The sequence below is a fragment of the Elephas maximus genome, chromosome 4 (genome assembly GCF_024166365.1).
Source record: "Elephas maximus indicus isolate mEleMax1 chromosome 4, mEleMax1 primary haplotype, whole genome shotgun sequence".
NCBI lineage: Eukaryota > Metazoa > Chordata > Mammalia > Proboscidea > Elephantidae > Elephas > Elephas maximus.
Genome location: NC_064822.1, coordinates 63,586,235 through 63,612,436, shown reverse-complemented (window position 1 = coordinate 63,612,436; position 26,202 = coordinate 63,586,235). Strand labels below are relative to the sequence as shown.

Sequence of the window (26,202 nt, the reverse complement as noted above, 5' to 3'; positions counted from 1 at the left end):
CAATATGCCCTTTTCTGTCTTTTGAATTTTGATCTAATAATGTTGGAGCCAGGATTAAAATACAGGCCTGTTGAGTACACTATGCTGCAATACTGTCTCTGGAAAGCTCCTCAGGCATGGATATGTGGTATCTTCCAGCTTGTCTTTTAGTATCTAACATCATCACCAACAGGAAGTTCTTCTCTTTAGCCAATTATTTTTGGGTGTAGTGGCAGCTCCAGATTTCTGTAAATGAGGGCCCTTTCTCTAAATTCTAAGGAACTTCTTTAGAAGGAACAATTGGTTTGCAAAGCAAGCTACAGGACTTGTCTTGAAGCTGGGTTTACATAACAAACACACGGTTTGTCACTTAGATTATATATTTAGAGGGATAGTGTCTTGGTTATCTAGTGCTGCTATAACAGAAATACCACAAGAGTATGACTTTAACAAAGAGAAATTTATTCTCTCAAAGTCTAGTAGGCTATAAGTCCAAATTCAGTGTGTCAGCTCCAGAGGAAGGTTTTATAGTCTCTGGAGGAAGGTCTGTGTCATCAGTCTTCCCTTGGCCTAGGAGCTTCTCTGCACAGGAACCTCTGCTCCTGCTTTCTTGGTAGTATGAGGTCCCCCTGTCTCTCAACTCGCTTCTCTTTTGTGTCGCAAAAGAGTTTGGCTTAAGATACTATCTAATCTTGTAGATCTCATCACTATAACCACCGCTAACCCACGTCATTAACACCACAGTGATAGGATTTACAACACATAGGGAAATCACATCAGATGACAAAATGGTAGACAATCATACAGTACTGGAAATCAGGACCTAGCCAAGTTGACAGATTTTTGGGGGGACACGATTCAATCCATGACAGATGGGGCGAGGGTGGTTGAAGCTAAAGCCCCCATCCCCAGCCCCCTTGGCACCACCTCTGCCTCCTGAGGAATTGTTGGCCCTCTGCCTATTTTTGCCTTGGTGCAGGAGACTGGACTCCATGTTGGCCATGCATTCTCCCTTTTCTCTTCTTTTAGACCACATAGTCCTCTTCCCCACTGCTCAAGCCCATTCTCTCCTGGAGAACTTTCCAGATAATCCTGTAGCCCTGGGCAACACCTCACCCCAGCTTCCCCCCGTCACTCACCCAATCTCCCCTTTTATTTATCTGTTCAGTAACTCATACCCTATTTCCTCTTTCCCCTGGTTCTACACAGTGGTTTAGTTTCCCAAATTTTTCTGAAATTCAACTACATCCCTTTCACAATTTACCAAACTTTTTGAAAGAGTAGACTACTCCAGCTCTGCCCCCTTTTTCACCTCTTTTGATTCTCTCCTCCATTTCTAAGTGCCATTCCTTTTTAAATTTTAATTCCTTTAATCTTGGACTCTTGTTCTGACATCTAGATTTAGATGTCACCCCAGACTCTTTTGCTTGTCCTCTTCTCCACGCCTATAGACATTCCAAACTCCACTGCATTCCCCTGTCCGCTCTGCAGATGACTCCCAAATATTTATTCTCAGCCCAACACCTCTCCTCAATCCTGGGCCCACATTTCCAACAGCTCAAGGGATAGATTTATGTGAATATCCTGCCACCACCCTAAACTCAACTGATCTAAAGTGAAACTCATCATGCATTCCCTAAAATAATTCTTCCTTTTTGCTTCCCTTTTTCTCTTATATTCCCTACCATGGCTCACTTGTGCCGGCAGTCTCACACTTTGTAAAAGCGATTGCAAGATGGTACAAACAGTCTAAGAGCGTGGATGAGTCCGGAATAACTTCATGTGGGGCATCAGTATTAAACCTAGCCTTGAGAGAAGTACAGGAACTGGACTAGAGAAAAGGCGAACTGCAAGCACATTCCAAGAAGGGAGGCGGGAGGTATGCTTTAGAAAAGCAGTTCAGGCAGGCTATAAGGAAACCACCTGGAGGTGGACATTTCTGGCTGGGATACTTGGCGAAAGTAATGCTCGGAGTGTGAATGTCTAGCAGAGGCTTCTAAGCTTGGTTTAATGGGTTAGGGAGAAATGTGTGTAAAGCAGTGCTTTGGAAGGCAGTGCTGCTCAGGTGGAAGAGAAATCAACGTATGAGAGAGTGGTAGCAGAAAGAACCATCAGGAGGCTTTCACTGTAATCCAGGTGAAATGTACTACTTGGCTAGTAATGGCGGCATTCCAATCAGAACAAAGAAGAGGATAAAACAGGAAAACTTTTTCAAAGGGAGGCATAGCTAGAGTTGGAGACTGATTTGAAACCAGGAATTAAAGGACAGAAAAAAAATTGACTCTGTGGTTCAGAAATTGGGGAAATGATGAGGGTGATGCCGCCATTGTCAGAGTTCAGAAAGTTGGGGAAGGGAGCTGTTCTGGAGAAAGAGTAAACCACAGAAACAGAACAAAAGCATTTACACAAAAGACTGATGAATTTTCGGAAAGTAGCACATTGTTTCAGTCTCACAGTAGATCAAAGAAATGCAAATTAAAACAACAATGATATACCTTCCAACTATCAAATTACAAAAAAAAGTTTTAAATAATAATACTCAGTGCTGACAAGGGTCCTAGTGAGACAGGCACACAGCAACATTAACTAGACTTACTATAAAATGACAGAGCCTTTCTATCCATTTTGCAATACATATCAACTATTTTTAAATTTTCATATCCTTCATTTCATTTCTAGAACGTTATCCTTAAAACAGTAATTAAAAAATGCAAACCAAAATTAGGCACAAAAATAATAATTATAGCTCCTGTCCAGAGACGAGATGAGAAGGCAGCTAGCTGAATAAAAAAAAAAAAAAAATAGACGGGAAATTCTGGGTAGAAAGGAGGAGTGTGCTGTCACATTACAGGGAGAGCAACTAGGGTCGCATAACAATGTGTGTATGTTTTTGTATGAGAAACTATCCTGAACTGTAAACTTTCACTTAAACACAATAATAATTAAAAAAAAAAAGGAAGCCAGGAAAAACAAAACAAAATATTCTCCAGTTTTCATGCTCTGTAAGGAAGGATGGTGCCGCAGTTGCTGCTGTATCCCCAGTGCCTTAGCTCTCTGCCCTGCTAGTCCAAGGTTCTCAGTAGTGCTGGAACAGATGACAGCACTGTCTGACCCAATTTCTTGCAAGAGTGAGATAGTCTGCCTATAGGGGCCAGGAAGGTAAGGAGAGGCTGGGTGGAGGTCTATGACAACCTGGAAAGCCTTTGCCCCTTTTCAGTGAGGCAACAAACACTCAGCTCATCTGATAAATGTCATGTGTTCTCAGGTCTTCATGTTTTCAAGAGGGTTCAGAAATCTAGCCTTTTATGTGAAACGCCCTGGATTTTATACTGTTATTTAGGCAAAGTGTTTTCCTGCCAGCTTGATTGGCTCTGCCAGTTCAGACCTCTTTTTGAAGCTTTAAAGGAGCTGAATGAAAAAATTAAAATTGCACTTCTTGCACCAAAAAAATAATAATAACAATTATAGTGTTGTTAATAATTTTTTTTTTAATAGGGTACAATGTCAGACAAAAGGATAAGAGAATATTAGAGTACATTCATTTGATGGAATATTAGGTTGGCACCAAAAACAATGTTTACGAAAATTTTAATGAAATGGAAAATACTCATAATATGCATTTTTAAGTTGTTTTAAAGTAATCTTTATTTTTCAACTTAGTCATTTCAACTACAAAAATTATACAGACCCACAATACTTCCTATTTCCATTGTCAACCCTTCTAATAACTACTATAAACAATTTGATGTGTATCATTCCATACTTTTTTCTCTGGATGTGCAAATATATATTCATATGCATATGTAATAATATTACTTATTATTATGTAGCCTACCCCTTCATAGGCTTATTTCCCACCTATATAACCTCTTTGGAGAAATGTCTGTTCCTCTCTTTTGCCCATTTTCTAATTGGATTGTTTGGGTTTTTTGTAATTGTTGAGGTTTGAGAGTTCTTTTTTTTTTTTTTAATTAATTTATTGTACTTTAAGTGAAAGTTTACAAATCAAGTCAGTCTCTCATACAAAAAGTTATACACACCTTGCTATGTACTCCTAGCTGTTGGCTTCCTAATGAGACAGCACATTCCTCCTCTCTGCCCTGTATTCCCCATGTCCATTCAACCAGCTCCTGTCCCCCTCTTCCTTCTTATGTCACCTCCAGATAGGAGTTGCCCACAGAGTTTCATGTGTCTACTTGTGCCAAGAAGCTCACTCCTCACCAGTATCAGTATCTATTTGATAGTCCAGTCTAATCCCTGTCTGGAAAGTTGGCTTCAGGACTGGTTCCAATCCTGGGCTAACAAAGGGCCTGGGGACCATGACCTCCAGGGTCCCTCCAGTCTCAGTGAGACCAATAAGCCTGGTCTTTTTACGAGAATTTGAGATCTGCGTCCCACTGTCCTTCTGCTCCACTAGCTGATTCTCTGTTGTGTTCCCTGTCAGGGCAGTCATCAGTGGTAGTCATCGGGCAGCACCTAGTTCTCCTGGTCTCGGGCTGATGGGGTCTCTGGTTTATGTGGCCCTTTATGTCTGTTGGGCTCATCTTTACCGTATGTCTTTGGTGTTTTCATTCTCCTTTGCTCCAGGTGGCTTGAAACCAATTGATGCATCTTAGATGGCCAGTTGCTAGCGTTTAAGACCCCAGACACCTGGTTTGAGAGTTCTTTAAATTATTCTAGATACCAGTCCTTTGTCAAATATGTGGTTTACAAATATTTTTCACACCCTGTAAATTGTCTTTTCATCTTCTTAACAATGTTTTTTGCAGAGCAAAAATTTTAATTTTGATGAAGACCAACTTTTTAACTTTTCTTTTTATGGATCATACTTTTCGTATCAAGTCTAAGACCTTTTTCGTTAGCTAGATTCCAATGCTTTTCTTTTTTTTTTTAATAAAAATGTTACAGTTTTACATTTTATATTTAAGTCTGTGATCCATTTTGTGTTAATTTTTAAATAAGATGTGAGACTTAGGTTGCAGGTTTTTTGTTTTGTTTTGTCTATGGATATCCAATTGTTCCAGCACCATTTGTTGAAAAGGCTATCTTTATCTTTACTCCATTGAATTACTCTTACACCTTTGTCAAAAGTCAGTTGGGCATATTTGTGTGGGTGTATTTCTGGATTCTCTATTTTGTTCCATTGATCTATGTGTCTACTCCTCCACACAGTCTTGATTACTATAGTGATATAATAAGTCTTGAAATTGGGTAGTCCTAATTCTTTTTCAAGGTTGTTTTAGCTATTCTAGTTCCTTTGCTTTTCCATAGAAATTTTAGAATAAACTTGTTTATACCTACCAAAAAAAAAAAAAAAACTCACTGATGTTTTCATAGGAATTGTGTTAAACCTTTATGTGAATTTGGGGAAAATTAACATCTTTGAGTCTCCAAATCCATGAACATGGTATAGCTCTCCATTTACTTAGAACTTCTTTGATTTCTTTCGTTAGCATTGTGTAGTTATCAGCATACAAATCCTGTAAATGTTTTGTTATATTTACATTCAAGTATTTATTTTTTAGTGATTGTAAATGGTATTATATTTTTAATTTCTGTGTCCAGATTTTCATTGCTATTATTTAGAAATACAATTGCTTTTTGTATGTTTATCTTATATGCTGCAATCTTGCTGAACTCACTTATTAGTTTTTTTGTTTTTTTTTTTTTTAAGATTCCTTGGAATTTCTACATTGACAACCACGTCATTTGCAAATAAGAACAGTTTTATTTCTTTCTTTCCAATCTGTATCCCCTGTACTTTCTTTTCTTGCCTTATCACACTGGCTAGGAATTGTAGTACTATGGTGAATAAGAGTGGTAAGAGTGGACATCCTTGCTTTTTTCTGTTCTTAGGGAGAAAGCATTCAGTCTTTCAATATTAAATGTTTTGTTAGTTGTAGTTTTGTTGTCATTGTTGTTTGTAGATGCTCTTTATTAAGTTGAAGAAGTTATCCTCTATTCATATTTTTCTGAGAATTTTTATTATGAATGGGCATTGAATTTTGTCAAATGATTTTCTGCATCAATTAACATGATCATGTGATTTTCCTTTTTTGGCATGTTAATATAATGATTTGCATCAATTGATTTTCAAATATTGAGCCAATCTTGCATCCCTACAGTAAACTCCATTTGGTCATGTTTTATAATTCTTTTTATATATTGCTAAATTCTATTTGCTAAGAATTTTTGCACCTATACTCATGAGGGATGTTGGTCTGTAATTTTCTTTTCTTGTACTGTCTGTCTAGTTTCGGTGTCGGGGTAATATTAGCTTTAGAAAATGACTCCGGAAGTGTCCCTCCTCTTCTATTTTCTGGGAGAGATTGTGTACAATTGGTGTTAATTCTTCTTTAAACATTTGGAAGAATTCTCCAATAAAGCCATCTAGGTATGGAAATTTCTCTTTTGGGAGTTTTTAAATTATGAATTCAATTTTCTCTAATAGTTTTAGGTCTATTCAAATTATGTTTCACATTGAGTGAGTTGTGGCAGTGTTTTTTGAGGAATTGGTCCATTTCACCTAAATTGATGTTGTTTCTAGTAGTCCCTTATTATTCTTTTCTTTTTTTAACATATTTTACATGTACAGTTCAAGACAATTACATTCATCATGTTGTACAACCATCCCCTTATTATCCTTTGATACCTGCAGAGTCTGTAGTGATATTCCCTGTTTCATTCCTGATATTGGTCATTTGTGTCTTCTCCCTCTTTTTTTTCCTTTGTCAATCTTGCTAAAGGTTTGTCAAATTGATTGATCTCTTTGAAAAATCAACTTTTGGTTTCATTGATTTCTTTCTATTGTGTTTGTGTTTTCAATGCCATTGATTTCTGCACTTATCTTCATTATTTCCTTCTTTCTACTTGATTTGGGTTTCGTTTGTTCTTCTTCTTCTTCTTCTTATTTTTTTAGTTTCTTGAAGTGGGAGCTTAGATTATGGATTCAAGACTTTTCATCTTTGCATGGGGCCACCATGAGTCCGGGGCTGACTTGATGACAGCTGAAAACATCAACAATGTATGCATTTAGCATTGCTTTAACTATCCCCTACAAATTTTGATATGTTGTATTTTCATTTCCACTGAGTTCAATGTATTTTTTTACTTTCCCTTGAGATTTCCTCTTTGACCCATGCATGGATTACTTAGAAGTTATTGTTTCATTTTCAAGGGTTTGGGGATTTTCCTGTTATCTTTCTGTTATTAATTTCTGGTTTGACTCCATTTGGTCAGCGAATGCACTCTGAACGATTTCAATTCTTTTACATTTGTCAAGATTTTCTTTATGGCTCAGGATATGGTCTATATTGGTAAACGTTCCAAGGACATTTGAAAAGAATGTGTACTTTGCTGTTGGGTGGAGTGTTCTATAAACGTCAATTAGATCCCGTTGGTTGATAGTATTATTGAGTTCTTCTATAGCCTTGCTGATTTTCTGTGTAGTTGTTTTATCAATTGTTGAGAGATGGGTGTTGAAGTCTCCAACTATAATTGTGGATTTGTCTATTTCTTCTTCTAGTTTTATCAGTTTTACCTTCATGTATTTTGCAACTTTGTTGTTTTCTGCATACACATTTAGGATTGCTATGGAAACCCTGGTGGTGTAGTGGTTAAGTGCTACAGCTGCTAACCAAGAAGTTGGCAGTTCAAATCCACCAGGTGCTCCTTGGATATTCCGTGGGGCAGTTCTACTCCATCCTATAGGGTCGCTATGAGTCAGAATTGACTTGACAGCAGTGGGTTTGGTTTTTTTTTTTTTTGGTATGTCTTCTTGGTGAACTGACCTTTCCATTATTATATAAATGTCTTTCTGTCTCTGGTAATTTTCTTTGGCCTGAAGTCTCCTTTATCTGATTTTAATATAACGACTCCTGTTTTCTTTTAATTAATGCTTTCACAACATATTTTTTTCATCCTTTTAATTTCAGCCTGCCTATATCATTATATTTGAAGTTAGTTTTTTGTCGACAGTATAGGTTGGTTACGTTTTTTAATCCACTCTGAGAATCTCTGTGTTTTACTTGGTGCATTTAGACAATTTACATTTAATGTAACTATTGATATATTAGGGCTTAAGTTTGCCATTTTATTTTTTGCTTTCTGCTTGTTCCCTTTATTTATTTTTTCTTCTATTTTCTTTTTCCTGTGGGTTACTTGACCATCTTTTTGTAATAAATTTTATTTTTTAGAACAATGTTTAGATTTAAAGGAAAATTGCAAAGATAGTACAGAGAGTTCCCAAGTACCCCATAACTAGTTGGTATGGTACATTTGTTACAAATGATGAGTCAATATTTATACGCTATTATTCGCTAAAATCCATAGTTTATTCAGATTTCCTTAGTTTTGCCAAAAGCCTTTTTTTCTGTTCCAGGATCCCATCCAGAGTATCACACCACATTTAGTTGTCATGTCTCCTTATTTATCTCTTGGTGTGTTAGTTTCTCGGTACTTTCCTTGTTTTTGATGACCTTGACAGTTTTGAGGAGGACCGGTCAGGTATTTTTTAGAATATCTTCCTATTGGGATTTGTCTGATGTTTTCTCTTGATTAGACTGGGGTATGGGTTTTTGGGAGAGAGGTAAAGTGCTATTTTCATTACATCATATTGAGCGTATATACTATCAATGTGAATTATCACTGTTGATGTGACCTTGCTCATCTAGCTAAGGTAGCATTTGTCAAGTTTCTTTACTGTAAAGTTACTCTCCACTCCCTCCATATTGTATGCTTTGGAAGGAAGTAACTATGTGCAGCTCATGCATAAGGAGTGGAGTTATACTTTACCTCCCTGAGAGTGGGGTATCTACGTAAATTATTTTGAATTCTTCTGCAGGGGAAATTTATCTCTTTTCCTCTATTTATTTATTCACTTAATCATTTATTTATGTCAGTATGGATTTACGGATATTATTTATTCTTTGGCACATGACCACTCTTTAGAATCCATTTTGATTTATCTACGGTGTTTTTTGAGTTTATCGCCTCATATTTTTTTGGTGGTTGTTCTAGGTATTACATTATATGTACATAACTAATTGATGGCTACTAGCATCATCATTTTACCTTATCTCTCTTTGTATCTCTTTACTCTCCCCATCTATAATATAATTGTTTAAAATATTCCCTTTACATACATTTAAAACCACATAGTGTTATAATTTTGCTTCAACTGTCAAACATAATCTAGAAATTTCTAGAGAGGAAGAAAGTCTATTGTATTTACCCATATTTTTTGCTTACCTTGTTTTTTCTTCCTTCTTGGTATTCCAAGTTTCCTCCTTTTATAATTTCCTTTCTGTTTAGAAAATTTTCTTTGGCCATTCCTTTAGAGTAGATCCACTGGCATAAAATCCACTTAGTTTTCCTTCTTGATTTTCCCTTCTTTTCTAAAGTATATTTTCTGTGGGTATAGGATTCTAGGTTTACAGTTCTCTTTCAGCACTTGAAAAATATTGTGCCACTTCCTTGTGGCCTCCATGGTTTCTGATCAGAAATCTACTGTCATTCAAATTGTTTTCCTCCTATGGATAAGCTGGCATTTTTCTCTGGCTGCTTTCAAGAGTTTTTCCTCTATCTTTAGTTTTCAGAAGTTTAATTATGATATGTCTTGGTGCGAATTTTTTTTTTTTAGTTTATCCCACTTGGGGTTTGCTCAGCTTCTTGAATCTGTACATTTATATCTCTTGCCAAAATTGGGAAGTTTTCAGCCATTATGTATTTGAGTAATTTTTCAGCCCACTCTCTTTTTCTTCTCCTTCTGGGATTCCTGTGTCTCAAATATTAGATCTTTTGGAATAGTTCCTGTGGCGTGATGAATTGCTTTTATATGGCCTTTCTCACCAGGGAAAGGCAGAGTTAAAAGAGATTTTCAACACTTTCCTCAGCAGGGGAGAGGCCAGGCCTGAGCGGGGCCAAAGGCAGAGGGCCCAGAGAGGAGGCTTGTATCTTCTATTTCTTTGCTCAGGCCTTCTATTTTTTCTTTTGTTTCAAGTGGGTTTCTAATTGCTCATTTTGTGACTCCTACAAAATGTTTGGGTAAGACTATGTAAAAAAGGTGCTTGTGGCACACCAAGGGGATTGGATAGCATTGCTAATAATATATATAAGGTACATGGCATTCTTGTGGAGGTGGGACCATGCAAATAAGGTGTTTGGAACCTAACAAGGGGATTGATCAGTTTTGCCATCCCGATAGATTTAAAAGAGAACAAATGCCAGGGCAGAAGAGGGACCTCACTCTCATCAGGAAAGAAGAGCTGGGAATGCAGTGTGTCCTTTGGTCCCAGGGTTCTTCTGCTGAGAATTTCCTAGACCCAGGACACGCAGAAAGATTTGTAACACCTGAGATAACATGAGATGGTGAGAAGCAAGATGGCAGGAAGAGGTAGCAGAGAAATGGTGGCAGCAGAACCAGGAGACTGACTCGAGATGGCTGCAGTGAGCTTCCCAGTCCACTGAGCAAGGCAGCCACAGTGGGCATGCTGACCCATTGAGTGAAAGAGCTGAGTGCCTTTCGGCAGGAGGCTTGCTGGCAGAGGGGGGTGCCTCTGGGCATTTATCAGCAGAGTTAAAAGAGATTTTCAACACTTTCCTCAGCAGGGGAGAGGCCAGGCCTGAGCGGGGCCAAAGGCAGAGGGCCCAGAGAGGAGGCTTGTCCTGAGGGGCCTGAGAGGAGCCTGTCCTCAGGACACCGAGAGGAGCCTGTCCTCAGGAGGCTGAAAGGAGCCCTGCAAAGCCAAGAGAAGCTGAGTGAGCTGCTCTGCACTGAAGAAGGGAGACTTTGCCTGCATGCTTCCTGATCCTGATCCTGAGTTGTAGCCTATTACTTCCCTAATAAACCCCATAATCGTGAGTATTGTCTGTGAGTTCTGTGTGGCGATTGCTACAAGTTATCAAACCCAGCAGAGAAGTAGAGTGCTGTGGGAGGGACGACTGGTGGCAGCATTGGTAAAAAGGTTGGAGAGAGGTGGTACGTCTGACTTCCACGCCTTAGGCTGATGCTGATGATTCTCCCCTCTTGTGAAGTTAGACAAGGTCAGATGCTGCCGTGGTGCCATTTTTACAGTTCCACACAAAACTATTGTTCACTTTTTTTTAAAGCAATTTTTTCTGAGGCTCTTTTCACTTTTTTTTTTTTCAAGTCTCTTTTCTCTCCATGGTTCATATTGGGTGATTTCTATTGTTCTATCTTCCAGTTCACTGATTCTTTCCTCTCTACCCTCCATTCTGCTGTTGAGACCATCCACTGAGCTTTTTATTTCAGTTATTGTATTTTTTCAGTTCTAAAATTTCCATTTGGTTTCCTTTGTATCTTCTATTTCTTTGCTCAGGCCTTCTATTTTTTCTTTTGTTTCAAGTGGGTTTCTAATTGCTCATTGAAGCATTAATCGCTTATTTATGTCAGTATATATTTGTTCTTTGGCACATGACCGTTCTTTAGAATCCATTTTGATTTATCTGGGCTGCTGTAAAATATTTTTCAGATAATTCTAACATTTTTTTCTTCTTAGTGTTGGCATCTATTGATTGTCTTTTTTCATTCAGTTTAAGATTTTCCTGGGTTGGTATGATGCATGATTTTCTATTGAAACCTGGACATTTTTGTATTATATTATGAGACTCTGGACCTTATTTAAACCTGTTTTAACTGGCTTTCTTTGACATTACTATGGGAGAGGAAGTGGGGGAGCAACCTCATTACTACCAGGTGGAGGTAGAAGTCCAGACTCCTCTCTTGGCCTCTGTTATGGATTGAATTGTGTCCCCAAAAAATGTGTATCAATTTGGCTAGGCCATGATTCCTGGTATTGTGTGATTGTCCACAATTTTGTCATCTGACGTGATATTCCTATGTGCTGTAAATCCTACCTCCTATGTGTTATAAATCCTGACATTAATGAGGCAGGATTAGAGATAGTTATGTTAATCAATCAGGACTAAATCTACAAGATTAGATTGTATGTTGAGTCAATCTCTTTTGAGATATAAAAGAGAGAAGTGAGCAGACAGGGGGACCTCCTGCCACAAAGAATGCAGAACCAGGAGGGGAGCACATCCTTTGAACTTGAGGTCCCTGCACTGAGAAACTCCTAGGACAGGGGAAGATTGATGGCAAGGACCTTCATCCAGAGCCAATAGGGATAGAAAACTTCCCCTTGAGCTGGCACCATGAATTTGGACTTCTAGCCTCCTAAAGTGTGAGAGAATAAACTTTTGTTTGTTAAAGCCATCCACTTTTGGTATTTCTGTTATAGCAGCACCTGATGACTAAAACAGCCTCCACTGACAGGAAGAGGGGAGTGTTCCTTGTTATTGCTGGGAAAAACACCACCTATGAAGTGTTCTTGCCAAAAAATTTAATGTGCACTTGAACAGTGCTGCAATGAACATGGATGTACATGTATCTATTCGTGTGATGGCTCTTATTTGTCTAGGACATATTCCAAGCAGTAGGTTGCTGAATCGTGTGGTACAACTATTTCTAGCTTTTTAAGGGAGCACCAAGTTGATTTCCAAAGTGGTTGTACCATTTTACATTCCCACCAGCAGTATATAAGTATTCCAGTCTCTCCACAACCTCTCCAACATTTATTATTTCCTCTTTTTTGGATTAATGCTGGCCTTGTTGGGGTGAGATGGCATCTCATTGTAGTTTTGATTTGCATTTTTCTAACGGCTAATGATCATTAGCATTTCCTCTTGTATCCGTCGGTGAATGTCTTCTTTGGTGAAATGCCTGTTCATATCCTTTGCCCATTTTTTAAATTGGGTTATTTGTCTTTTTTGGTTGAAGTTTTGCAGTATCTTGTAGATTTTAGAGATTAGACCCTGATCAGAAACCCTGGTGGCGAAGTGGTTAAGTGCTACGGTTGCTAACCAAAGGGTCGGCAGTTCGAATCCTGATTGGATATGTTGTAGCCAAAAATTTTTTCCCAGTCTGTAGGTTGTCTCTTTACTCTTTTGGTGAAATCTTTTGATAAGCATAAGTGTTTGATTTTTAGGAGCTCCCAGTTATCTAGCTTCTCTTCTGGTGTTTGTGCATTGTTAGTTATGTTTCGTTTTCTGTTTATGCCATGTAGTAGGGCTCCTACAAGGCTGTAAATCTTTATGAAAGCAAACTGCCACGTGTTTCTCCTGTGGAATGGTGGTGAGTTTGAACCACCAACCTTTCGGTTAGCAGCTGGGCACTTAACCACTGCACCACCAGAGCTCCTTGTGACCCATAGGAAGGCCTTATTCAAGAATGTGTTGAGTATTAGAAGCCATACATAGAAGAAAGAAGAGTTATTTAAAAGAGAACATGAAGGAGAAAATTTACATGAAAAAAAATGTGTTCTTTACTATAAAATATGTTTCTAAGGAGTATTAAAGTCTTAAGTCTGAAGATTTCAATTTAAAAGCTAAAAAAGAAAAAAATCACTCTCACTGTTAATCAAAGTAAACAAGGTATCATCTATACGAGTTTGTAGCAATAATATTCATGAAATATATGGTAGTTAGTTTTCTAATACACATTAAAATAAGTTTGTAAGTATCAAAGCATTGAAATTAATGTAGATCACCAAAAGTGCTCCCATGTGCCACCCAGAGTACAGACTAGAAGAAGGCCACCCAGATAGCACCCGGCACTGGGAAACACAGGCCAAGAGTGCCCCAAAGTCGCTGTCAACCCTAATCCTCTGGGATTTTAGAGAGTTTGGTAGAAGCAGAGTTCTGACACCAAGAGTGTTCTATTCATAGTGCATTTTTCCCCCTGGACAGGGAAGTGAGAACCTCTACCTGGTGTACAGAAGGTTTGCCAGGGGGAGGCTTGGTTGCTCAGAATCTTGGTCCCATCAGAATATTTCCAGCTGAAGACCATGCTCTTCTTCTTGGAAGCTGTGCAGGGTAGCTCCACCATCTGGCCTTCTTCACTCAGCATCATCTCCTTTCCCTGAGTGACTGCTGGAAGCAGTGCTAGGTGGAAAAGAAGGGGTCAGGCCTCAATGTTGTCCCCCTCTACCCTCATCTTCCACCTTTGCATCTCCCAACCAGCTCCGCTTTCCAGGCCCTCTACATCCCACCCCAAATCTGAGCACTCACCCAGTTGCAGCACCAGGAGCAGGTGCCTGAAAGAGGCTCTCCATTTCATTATGGCCTTTCTGAGGTGGACAGGGACCTGAGCTATCCCTGTAGAAAGGGCAGGGCCTGAGGGAGATACAATTGTTAGTCAGCAGGCATACACTGGGTCTGGGGCATACAAGGATGATATACATACCTTCAGAATCCTTACAGTCAATTCAGGGAACTAGATGTGCATACCTAGAAGCAGACACCCTGCAGTAAATGCCACAAAATGCCCTGCCTGGTTGGGAGTGGGTTCTCTGCCAGTTGGGATCAGAAAGGATACATGGAGAAGGTGGCAAATTGGTAGGGACTAAGGGCAGAGAACCAGACCAGGACATGAAGGCCCTTGAATACCATGATAAGATGCTGATACTTGGTCCTGGGCATTAGGAAGCCATTAAAAGATTCTGTGTAGAGATTTGCAACATGGGTCCCTTCAGCCGCTTGGGAAAGTGAATGGGAGGAGGCAAGAGTGCAACAATCCAGGTGAGACAAGATGAAGACTGAAATGTAGTAGCTGTGGGAGTATGGGAAAAGAGAGTGATTTGAGAGACAGTTCTCAGGTAAAATTCTCAGGAGTAGGGGTGCAGGAGAGAGAGCAGAAGGTAATTCCCTGTTCATTATCAGAGTGACTCTATAAGGCCCTGGAGTGGGACAAGCAGATGAAGCTTCAGAGTTTAGATGAAAGAATGGTTTCTGTGGGCTTGGAAGACAGTCAAGGCTGGGGCTGGTGGTGCAGGAAGGGTCTGAATAGACCTTGAGGAATGGACAGCACAAGGCTAGAGTAGTGATTCTCAAAGTGTGGTGTGGGATCATTAGCAGTATTACCTGGAAATGTGTTAGAAATGCACATTGTCGGGCTCCACCCCAGTCCTACAGAATGAAAAACTGGGAGTGGGTCTAGCCAGCTATGTTTAAATGGGTGACTGATGCATGCTCAAGTTTGAAAACCACAAGTTACACGGAAAGGGAAGGGGGTGGGTATTTCCACCTCAAGGTGTATGGGAGGGGTTGGGAGTAAAGAGAGTGCTATTGGAGGGAAGTAGTGGAAGGTGATGGGGGAAAGGCACTGGGGGCCTAATTGTAAATCTTCACAGGTAGGCTAGAGAGCTGGGGCTTTGTTCTTGTGACTGGGAGCTGCTGCAGATTTTTGAGCACAGATATGACGCCGTAGGTTGATGCAGAGATTTAGGAAGCTTGACATGGAGACTGGAGGCCAGATGACGGGGGAAAGTATAGACTAAAGGAAGGACACCCAGATAGTACCTCAAAGAAGCACAGCTGAAGCGTCCTTTGAACTCCATGCCCAGGCTATAAGTGGGCCTCTGAGAGGTGGCTGCCTGAGAAGTGAGGAGGGAGGACAGGATGGACCTAGTCCATCACTTAGCAAGATGAGATCCTACATCCATACTTTTCTGTACCTCAAGCCTAGTCTTTCTTTCCCCCTGGAGGCCACCCTGATAATCTGAGTTCTGCAGCGATTCACCCTCTCTGAACTCCCACAGCGCTCTGGTGGCACCAACTTGGGCATGCCCCGCCTTCTACCTTATGCTGCAAGGATGTGAGTTCCCATCTCTCCCCCACTAGCCCAAGTTCCTTGAGGACAGGAATGATGATCCAGGTAGGTTTGCAGCTGCCGCAGGCCTGGTGCCAACTGGAGCACAGACAAAACCAAAAACCAACCAGTTGGATATAGTCAGCACAGCACAACCAAAGTAATAATGAGCTTTTATGCACATATGAATGGGTATAGGCAAAATGATATACAAGTAGGTACATATATGTACATAGGTGAGGACAGATAGAAGTATCTATACCAAAAAACCAAACCCCTTGCCACAAAGTCAATTCCAACTCATAGTGACCATATAGGACAGAGTAGAACTGCCCCATTGGGTTGCCAAGGAGTGGCTGGTGGATTCAAACTGATGACTTTTTGTTTAGCAGCTGTAGCTCTTAACCACTACACCACCAGGACTCCAGAAGTATCTATAGATATGTATAAATATAAACATGTGGGTGCAGGTACATATATTCATTGAAGACACAAATATGGATACTCCTCAGACATAATCAAACACCTTCCAAGATTATTCGTTTTATGGGTTTGAAGGCTTAGGACCATAGTCTCATGGGACAACTTAGTTAATTGGCATAACATAGTTCACAAAAATCATGATCTGCATCCTAGTGAAATGAGTTGCATCTGAAGTCTTAAAAAAAAAGCTTTCCATCAGCCAGGTAAGACACAGCTAAAGGTCTCTACTTGCCAGGAGCAATACAGTAAGAAGGTTAACCAGAAGCGCAGAGAAGAAACAAATCTACAAGAGCCACAACTCATCTACCCTGAGACTAGAAGAACTAGATAGTGCCTAGCTACCACCACTGACCTGAGAGGGATCACAACAGTTGGTTCTGGATAGAATAGGAGGAAAATATGGAGTAGAACTCAAATTCTTATTAAAAAATAAAAGAAAGAAGTCAGACAAACTGGAACAGTAGAGAACAGAGGACCCCTTGAGACTACTGCCTTGAGACACTCTTTAAACCTACAACCAAGCTTATCCCGAGATTACCTTTTAACAAAATACCAGAGTGGCACACAAAATAAAGGATATTACCCATGAGAATGGTGCACTTCTTAAAAACCATCAGTATGAGACCAAAAGGTCAACAATTTCTCAAAAAAAAATTATCACCAGGTTTTTCTTCTGAGGCACCTCTGGGTGGATTTGAACCTCCAACTTTTTGTTATCAGGCAAGTGCATTAACTGTTTGCACCACCCAGAGACTCCAGAGCATAGAGAAGGAATACTTAAATGAGTCATTTAAATATGTGGTTTGTTCAAACCAAATTGAATTGATCTCATCTACCACGAACCCTGGTGGCATAGTGGTTAAAGTGATCCACAGCAGTTTGAACCCATCAGCCGCATCAAGGGAGAAAGATGTGACAGTCTGCTTCCATAAAGATGACAGCCTTGGAAACCCTGTGGGGCAGTTCTACTCTGTCCTATAGGGTTGCTGTGAGTCAGAATTGATTCAACAGATGGGTTTGGTTTTAATTTTTTTTTTGTTTTGGTACCCTGAGACCAGAAGAACTAGATGGCACCCAGCTACCACTACCTACTACTCTAATCAGGGCCACAATAGATGAACCCTTATAGAATGGGAGAAAAAAGGGCAACAGAACTCAGATTCTTAAACTTAAAACTGAGGACTCCTTGAGACTACCACCCTGAGATACTCTTTAAGCCTTGAATTGAAATTATCCCCTGAGGCCATCTTTTAGCAAAATAACAGTTTAGCACACAAAATAAAGGATATTATCCATGCGTATGGTGCTCCATTAAAAAACCTTTTATCAGACCAAAAGACCAACTATCACTCTAAAGCAAAGATAAGAAAATAAGGGCACAAGGAAACTAGAGTACTGGAAATGGAACCACCAGAGTGCAATTAAAGAGAATGTCGGCACGTTGTGGAAAATGTAACTAATGTCACTGAACAGTTTGTGTAGAAATTGTCAAATGGGAACTTAATTTGCTGTGTAAACTTTCACCAAAAACACAATAAAATATTAAAAAATATATATATATTATTTTTTAAAAATTGAATGATTCTGTACAGAAATAGAAAAACCAGTCCTCAATTTTATATGGAATGGCAAGAGGCCTTAAATCACTCTGAAAAGGAAATCTCTTTTGAGGTATAAAAGAGAGAAGTGAGCAGAGAGAATGGGACCTCGTAAAACCAAGAAAGCAGCACTGGGAGCAGAGCGCATCCTTTGGACCTGAGGTTCTGTGCTGAGAATCTCCTAGTCTAGGGGAAGATTGATGACAAGGACCTTCCTCTAGAGCCGACAGAGAGAGAAAGGCTTCCCCTGAAGCTGACACCCTGAATTTGGACTTCTAGCCTACTAGACCGTGAAAGAATAAATTTTTCTTTGTTAAAGCCATCCACTTTTGGTATTTCTATTATTTTTTTTATTATAGAAGCACTAGATAACTAAAACAGATACTATCTCACACCAGCAATAATGGCACTGATCAAAAAACAGAGAACGATGAATGCTGGTGAGGGTGTAGGGAGATTAGAACTCTTACACACTGCTCGTGGGACTGGAAAATAGTACAACCACTATGGAAAACAGTATGGTGCCTCCTTAAAAAGCTAGAAATAGAAATATTGTACAACCTAGCAATTCCACTTCAAGGTATATACCCTAAAGAAATACGAGCTGTGACACAAATGGATATATACACACCCATGTTCATCACTGCATTATATACAATAGCAAAAAGATGAAAACAATGTTAAGTGTCCATTAATGAATGAATGGGTAAGCAAACTGTGGTATATATATATATGATGAAATACTATGCAAAAATGAAGAATAACTATGAATTTGTGAAACATCACACAGTGAATCTGGAGGACATTATGCTGAGTGAAATAAGTCAATCATGAAAGGACAAATATTGTGTGAAATCACTATTATGAAAAGTCACACAGAAAGAAACATTCTTTGATGGCTACCAGGGATGGGGGTGGTGGAGGGAAAATCATTAACTAGATAGTGCAAAAGCGTTAATTATGGTGAAGAGAAAGGCAATATACAGTTTGGGGGAAGTTGGCACAATGTGATCAAAGCAAAGGAAGACACTGAGAGGTATGCAAGAATAAAGGACAACTACAGTAAATGCTATAACATATATACTCCTGCAACAATGATAATAACAAATAGTAATTTGTGAATAGATAGATAAGTATTTATGTATGCTAAATACTGTGTATAAATAGATGAGGGAAGTCACGCAGGGGTACACCTGCATACATATGTAGGTATGGTTGTGGATATTTCTACATACAAATTTGTAAATGCTGTATGTATACTTGTTTATATATTAGAGCACATGGGGCATAGTTACAGAAACTACTTAGACACTGGCCTAGAACTACTGGACTTGAAGGCTAAGGACCATAGTCTTGCGGGACATCTGGGTCAATTGGCAAAACAAGTTTATAAACATAATGTTCTACATTACTAGTCTGGTGAGTAGTGTTTGGGGTCTTAAAAGCTTGCCGGTGGCCATCAAAGAAACAACTATTGTTCTCTTCCTGGTTGGAGCAAAGGAGAATGAAGAAAACTGAAGACTCAAGGAAGCAATTAGAACCAATGAACCACAGTCTCCTCTATAACCTGAGACCAGAAGAATTAGATGGTGCCTGACTACCACTCTGACCAGGACCACAACAGAAATACCCCCCGTTAGAAAGGGTAAAAAAAAGCAGAACAAAATTCAAATTCAAAGAAGACCAGACTCAGTGGTGTCAAAGAGACTGGAGGAACACCCAAGACTATTGTCCTAAGACAACCTTCTAACTTGAAACTGAAGACACTCCTGGAGGCCGCCTTTTAGCCAATTAATAATTGGGCCTATAAAATAAACAGTAGCACCCGGGAAGAATGTGCTCCTCAGAACAATCAACTATACTAGACCAAAAGGGCAGCATTTCCCAAAACCAAAGATGAGAAGGCAAAAAGGGACAGGGAAATTGGAGGAATGGAAACGGGCACCAAGGGGAAAAAAGGGGAGAGTGCTGACACATCACAGGGATTGCAACCAATGTCACAGAACAATTTGTGAATTAATTATTGATTGGAAAATTAATTTGCTATGTAGACTTTCATCTAAAGAACAATAAAATGTTTTTAAAAAAATTAGTGGAGAAGTGGCTCTGCAAATGACTGAGGGTTCTGCCAACTTTGCCAGGGCTTATGACCTGCAGAAATAATGAAGACTGGGAAAATTAAGAGAAACAATCTCTGCAGACAAGGCAGCTAAACGAGCTGCTTCTCAAATTTCTCTTGTCCTTACGATGAGTAAGGAAAAAAAATTCCCAAATTTGTTTATTAATTTATCTAATTTTCCTGAATTAACTTTAGAAAAACTTTTAAAACATCAATAATTAAGTCAAACAGAAGAAATTGGAACATGGAAAAAAGCTAAACTATTTACCAAGAAAATTATAAAAATCAGAAGAAAAATAATTTTGTTATCTCCTGTTCTTCAAAATACCTAAGCCAATTTAAACATATATAATGAATCAAGATTAACCAATTCTTTCTTAGTAATGAGCCTCTGAGACCCACACTGCTCCACAGAAGGTTTTAAAAAGCCCCTCCCAACCAAGTGAAAACCTTTTTAAGACAAAATAAAATAAATAGTATAGATATTAATAAAGTCTAAAATAAGAAAAATGCTGTCTTAATACAGCTACTGGAATTGAGTGGATCACCAACATAACCTCATAGACAAATCTAAGTTTAGACTGAGAAAATATAAGAAATAGTAAAGATTTAAATAGAAATATAGAATGAATTTACTTAAATGAATTTACTTCAGTGTAATCATGCTTTGTAATACATAGGCTTAAATTAATTTCTAAAAATTTTAAATAACTTACTGATAGCAAGTTGAGTTAAAAGACATTCATTATAATTAAAGTTTATAGGCTCTTACTTTTTTTGCCACACAGAAAAGATATATATACATATATACATATTTAGGTCTGGTAATGAGTGTTCATTTTTACCACTTAAAAGGTTGTACTATAAGAGATATGTAACAAACAAGAAATTTGAAAGGTTTATTAAAGGAAATTTCAAAGTTTTTATTTACTACAACTAGAAGTGTAATAGGTTAATACATGAGAATTTTGAAAAGCTTTAACTTCAAATAGCAAAGAATTAAATTTTTCTGTTAAAATAACAAAATTTTCTTTAATTACTAGGTTAAAGAGTTAATTTTTTTCCCTGTACAATGTACTTCAAAGGCAAATGTTTGGCAAAATAAATCTCTGGTCTAAAAAGGTATGATATATATTAAAATCCTAACAAAATTTACTTAATTTTAGTAGTCTTGTTTCCTTAGTTTACTGTCTATTGCCTTCACCTATAATATAAAAGGAAAACCTGGTGGCGTAGTGGTTAAGAGCTACTGCTCTTAACCAAAAGGTCAGCAGTTCAAATCCACCAGGCACTCCTTGGACAACTTATGAGGCAATTCTATTCTGTCATATAGCGTTGCTATAAGTGGGAATCGAATCGACAGGAACGGGTTTAGTTTTTTTTTTCATAATATAAAAAGCTTTCTTTTTTTTTGTCTGTATAATTTGCCTAGGAGGCAAAAGTTCTGTGTTTCTGAGTTTATGTTAACTTTTATACCCTTGACTAAAAAACTAAATCTCTTGGCTCTAGAAAAGCTAAAGCTTTTATGTTTAAGATCTTTGGTAAAATAACTTAAGTATTGTTTCTTGATGACCTATGATAAACTCCTAACAACTTTGAAACTTCATGAAAAGACACAAAAAATTTTTTTCTACTTTATAAAGAGAAAAGTGCTCAAAAAGATTTATTTAATATATAAAACATACTGTCAAATCAGGAGAAGTGCCAAATTTTCTTTAATACTTATATGTCAGTAATGTATACCTAATATTAGGCAACAGGCACATAATATTATGTCATAATTTTACTATTTCAATTGCTAACTCAATCACAGCTTTATTTCCTTTAAATCTAGCATCACCAGGCAGCTAACAGATAACATGAGGAAATGCTCACAATCATTAGCCATTAGAGAAATGAAAATCAAAACTATAATGAGATACCATCTCAACCCAACAATGCTGGCATTAATCCAAAAAACACAATAATAAATGTTGGAGAGGTTGTGGAGAGACTGGAACATTTATACACTGTTGATGGGAATGTAAAATGGTACAACTACTTTGGGAAAATCAATTCACCACTTCCTTAAAAAGCTAGAAATAGAACTACCATGCGATCTAGCAATCTCACTCCTTGGAATATATCCTAGAGAAATAAGAGCCTTTACATGAACAGATATATGCACACCCATGTTCACTGCAGCACTGTTTACAATAGCAAAAAGATGGGAACAACCAAGGTGCCCATGAACGGATGAATGGATAAACAAATTATGGTATATTTACACAATGGACTACTACACAACGATAAAGAACAATGATGAATCTGTGAAACATCTCATAACATGGAGGAATTTGGAAGGCATTATGCTGAGTGAAATTAGTCAGTTGCAAAGGGACAAATATTATATGAGACCACTATTATAAGAACTCAAGAAAAGGTTTAAACACAGAAAAAACATTCTTTGGTGGTACAAGGGTGCAGAGGAAGAGAGGGGTATTCACTAATTAGCTAGTAGACAAGAATTATTTTAGGTGAAGGGAAGGACAACACACAATACAGAGGAAGTCAGCATAACTGGACTAATCCAAAAGCTAAGATGTTTCCTGAATATGACCAAACACTTCGAGGGACAGGTTAGCAGGGGCAGGGGTCTGGGACCATGGTTTCACGGGACACCTAGGCCAACTGGCATAACAAAATGTATTAAGAAAACATTCTGCATCCCACTTTGGCGAGTGGCGTCTGGGGTCTTAAAAGCTAGCAATCAGCCATCTAAGATGCATCAATTGGTCACAACCCACCTGGAGCAAAGGAGAATGAAGAACACCAGGGGCACAAGGAAAATATGAGCCCAAGAGACAGAAAAGGCCGCATAAACCAGAGACTCCATCAGCCTGAGACCAGGAAAACTAGATGGTGCCCAGCTACCACGAATGGTTCCTCTGACAGGGAGCACAACAGAGAATCCCTGATGGAGCAGGAGAAAAGTGGGATGCAGACCTCAAATTCACATAAAAAGACCAGACTTAATGGTATGGTGGGACCCCAGAGGTCATCGCCTCCAGACTGTTAGCCCAAAACTAAAACCATTCTTGAAGCCAATTCTTCAGACAAAGATTAGACTGTATTATAAGACATAAAAGAATACTGGTGAGGAGTGTGCTTCTTAGCTCAAATAGACACATGAGACTATGTGGGCAGCTCCTGTCTGGAGGTGAAATGAGAAGGCAGAGGGGGACAGGAGCTGGTTGAATGGACACGGGAAATACTAGGTGGAGAGAGGGAATGTGCAGTCACATTGTAGGAAGAGGAACTAGGGTCACAAAACAATGTGTTTTTAAGTTTTTGTATGAGAAACTGACTTGAATTGTAAACTTTCACTTAAAGCAAAATAAAAATAAAATAAAATCTAGCATCACCAAGGCCAATGATTTTAAGTAGAGAATTCACATCATTTACCCATAGATTTTTTTCCTTGGAAACTCTATGGGGCAGTTCTACTCTGTCCTATAGGGTCACTATGAGTCAGAATCAACTCAATGGCAACGAGTTTGGTTTTTTTTTTTTTAATTCAGATATTTAGAGACTTGATAATCTTAGTATATTCTTAGTATATCCTGGTTATTTCATATTATTCTCAAAATTATTATATATCTAAAGCTCTTTAAAAATAAGATGAATCAGACTTCTGGCCAACATGGCACCATAGACAGAAGCACCACGTTGTCTCTCCACAGCAAAGACTGGAAAAACTAAGTAAAACAGAGACAAATGTCACTCCTGGAACCTGAAGTGTCCAATGACGAGATAAAGAATTCAGCCAAGTACCAAATGGAATAAGAAGCTGACGGAGGACAGAGAATGAGGAGAGATAGGTGCTGAAGGCCCCATCAGCTAACGTAGCACGGATCTGCCATCTTGGACTCCTGTTGGTGATCGCCAGACAGGGAGCACGGGAAAGCAGCTTCGCGGAACTCCCAGCAGGAAACAGAGCACCCGGTAACCAGTGATACACGCTTTCCCACCCCGCTTCTCTCCCTGCTGCTCTACCTCCAAGCTTCCTGGCTGGCTGCAGTGGCTCGGCCAGCTAGGAAGTGCAGCATCTATGCTGCTTGGATTCACCCCACCTGCCCATGTTGGAGATCAGCAGACGGGGAATACTGGAAAGCAGCTTCATGATGTTCCCAGCAGGAGACAGAGCACCTGGTAATGAGCGATCTGTATGCTTTCCTAACCCGCCCTTTCCCCCTCCCCACCCTTGGCCTCCTCTGCTTCCTGCCACCCACAGTCTTTTGGCCAGGAAGCAACTGCTTTGGCCTCAGGGTGCTCGGATTTGCCCTGCCCACAGTGGCCAGGCCCCTGAGCTGGTGTTGGTTCTTTCCATCTCTTTTGGTTTCTTCTATGACTCCTACCACCTCCCTCTCCTTTCTCTGCAATACCTGGCTCCATGTGCCATCTTTACTTCTTGAAAGGCTGTGAAGCCATGCTCATCTGGGGAACCACTCCCCTGGCCCACAACACCATATTGGTAGGATCCCTGGGATTTTTTTTCCCCTTGTTTTGTTTTGTTTACTTTTTCTTCTCACAGCTTGGGAACCTCTTCTAGCCAGGCTGCACTACATAGCTTAGGAGACACTCCCCCAAACTGCACAGCCTCGTAGGTGGGGTCCCTGGGGGCATTTCTTTCTTTTTTTTTTCTTTTCTCTCTCTTTTTCCCTTTCTGTCTTTCTCCATTTCTCATCTCTCTGCACTTATCTTCTTTTCCTGTCTCCTGAATACCTGGTGCTGTATAACATCTATACCCCCTCTAGCCAGGCTATAGTGCACAGCCTGGGAGCCCCTTACCCACTCTTAGTAGCCCCACTGGTGGGACTCTAGGACTCCTGGGGGCTTTTCTTTTCTTTTCCAAATTTTTACCTAGTTATCTTTTCTTTCTTTTTCCCTTTTTTCTTTCTTTTTGATTTTCTCAATTTCTCCGTTTCTCATCTATCCATTCCAACAGCAAGCTCCCTTATCAGTCTTTTTGTTTGTTTGTTTATTTGCTTGTTTGTTTTTGGCTCCTCTTTCTCTCTTCTCTCTCTCTTCTTTCCTGAACCCCTATTAGCTCCACACATCACAACCTCCCCCCTCTTTCCTGCCTACCTGCACCACGCACTGAATATCACACCCCTGAGCAGCACATGCACAGCCTACTGGAACCTGCCCAGCACTGATTCCTGGCCTGCCCTGTTGGCCCTAGTACATGCGACAAACAATCTGTCCCAGCCCTTCTCCTTCAGCTGGACCTGCCCTGCTGCACCACAGTGGAATGACTGACCCTGCCCATTGGACAAGGAGGTGAAATGTACCGTGACAAGCAAACAACAAAGAATACACAGCCTGCCTGCTCAGACATAACCAAATAAAACAAAAAATCGGGATGAAACAAACAAATCTACAATCACAAAATGAAGAAAATAACTACTGAATGTCCCAAAGACAGCAGACAATATCAAAACATTAAAAAAAAAAAAAAAGGACAGGATGGTTCCAGTAGGTGTCCAAAATAAAATACCGGATGATTTTCCAGCAGAAGAAAGGGCACTGGAACTAACTGATAGGGAATTCAGATTTCTAATATTCAGAGCAATCCATGAGTTGAAGCAAAAAGCAGAAAAAATGAGGAAAAAATAGAAAAATTTATGGAAAAGGCAGACAAATTCATGGAAAATACAGACCAAAAAATGGAACAATTCAGGAAAATAATACAGGAACAAAATGCCAAAATAAATTCACAACTAGAAATCATTCAAAAACACCAATTAGAAATCCAAAAGATAAACAAGAAGACTTCAGAAATGGACAGTGTCATAGAAGGGCTGAGGAGCAGGTTTGAAATGATAGAAGACAGGATCAGTGAAATTGAAGACAAATACTTGGATACAAATCTGTTTGAGGAAAAATCAGAAAAAAGAACAAAGAAAAATGAAGAAACACTGAGAATTATGTGGGATACAACTGAAAGTAAAAATTTTCGAGTGATCAGAGTTCCAGAACAGGGAGAGAAAATGGAAAAACAGAGAGGATTATTGAAGAATTGCTGACAGAAAACTTCCCTAATGTCACGAATGATGAAAAGCTGACCATCCAAGAAGCTCAATGAACTCCATATAGGATAGACCGCAAAAGAAAAACACTAAGGCATATCATAATTACACTCGCTAAAATCAAAGACAAAGAAAAACATCTTGCGAGCAGCTCAAGAAAAACAAAAAGTCACATACAGAGGAGAAACAATAAGACTAAGCTCTGATTATTTGGCAGAAACCACACAGGCAAGAAGGCTATGGGATGACATATCCAAAATTGCAAGATTATTAAAGGAAGCC

General features: G+C 39.1%; 1 protein-coding gene across 1 annotated transcript in view; it reads right to left on the bottom strand.

Annotated features, from left to right (window-relative positions):
• Positions 1–26,202, bottom strand: part of CD4 (CD4 molecule) — a 48,668-nt gene that overhangs the window by 7,746 nt on the left and 14,720 nt on the right. Inside the window, exons 2-3 of the mRNA XM_049882316.1 lie at positions 14,071–14,175; positions 13,768–13,944 (exon numbers count right to left, since the gene is read on the bottom strand). Coding sequence (XP_049738273.1) covers positions 13,768–13,944; positions 14,071–14,119 — 226 coding nt within the window. The 5' untranslated portion in view covers positions 14,120–14,175. The remainder of the gene's footprint in view (positions 1–13,767; positions 13,945–14,070; positions 14,176–26,202) is intronic.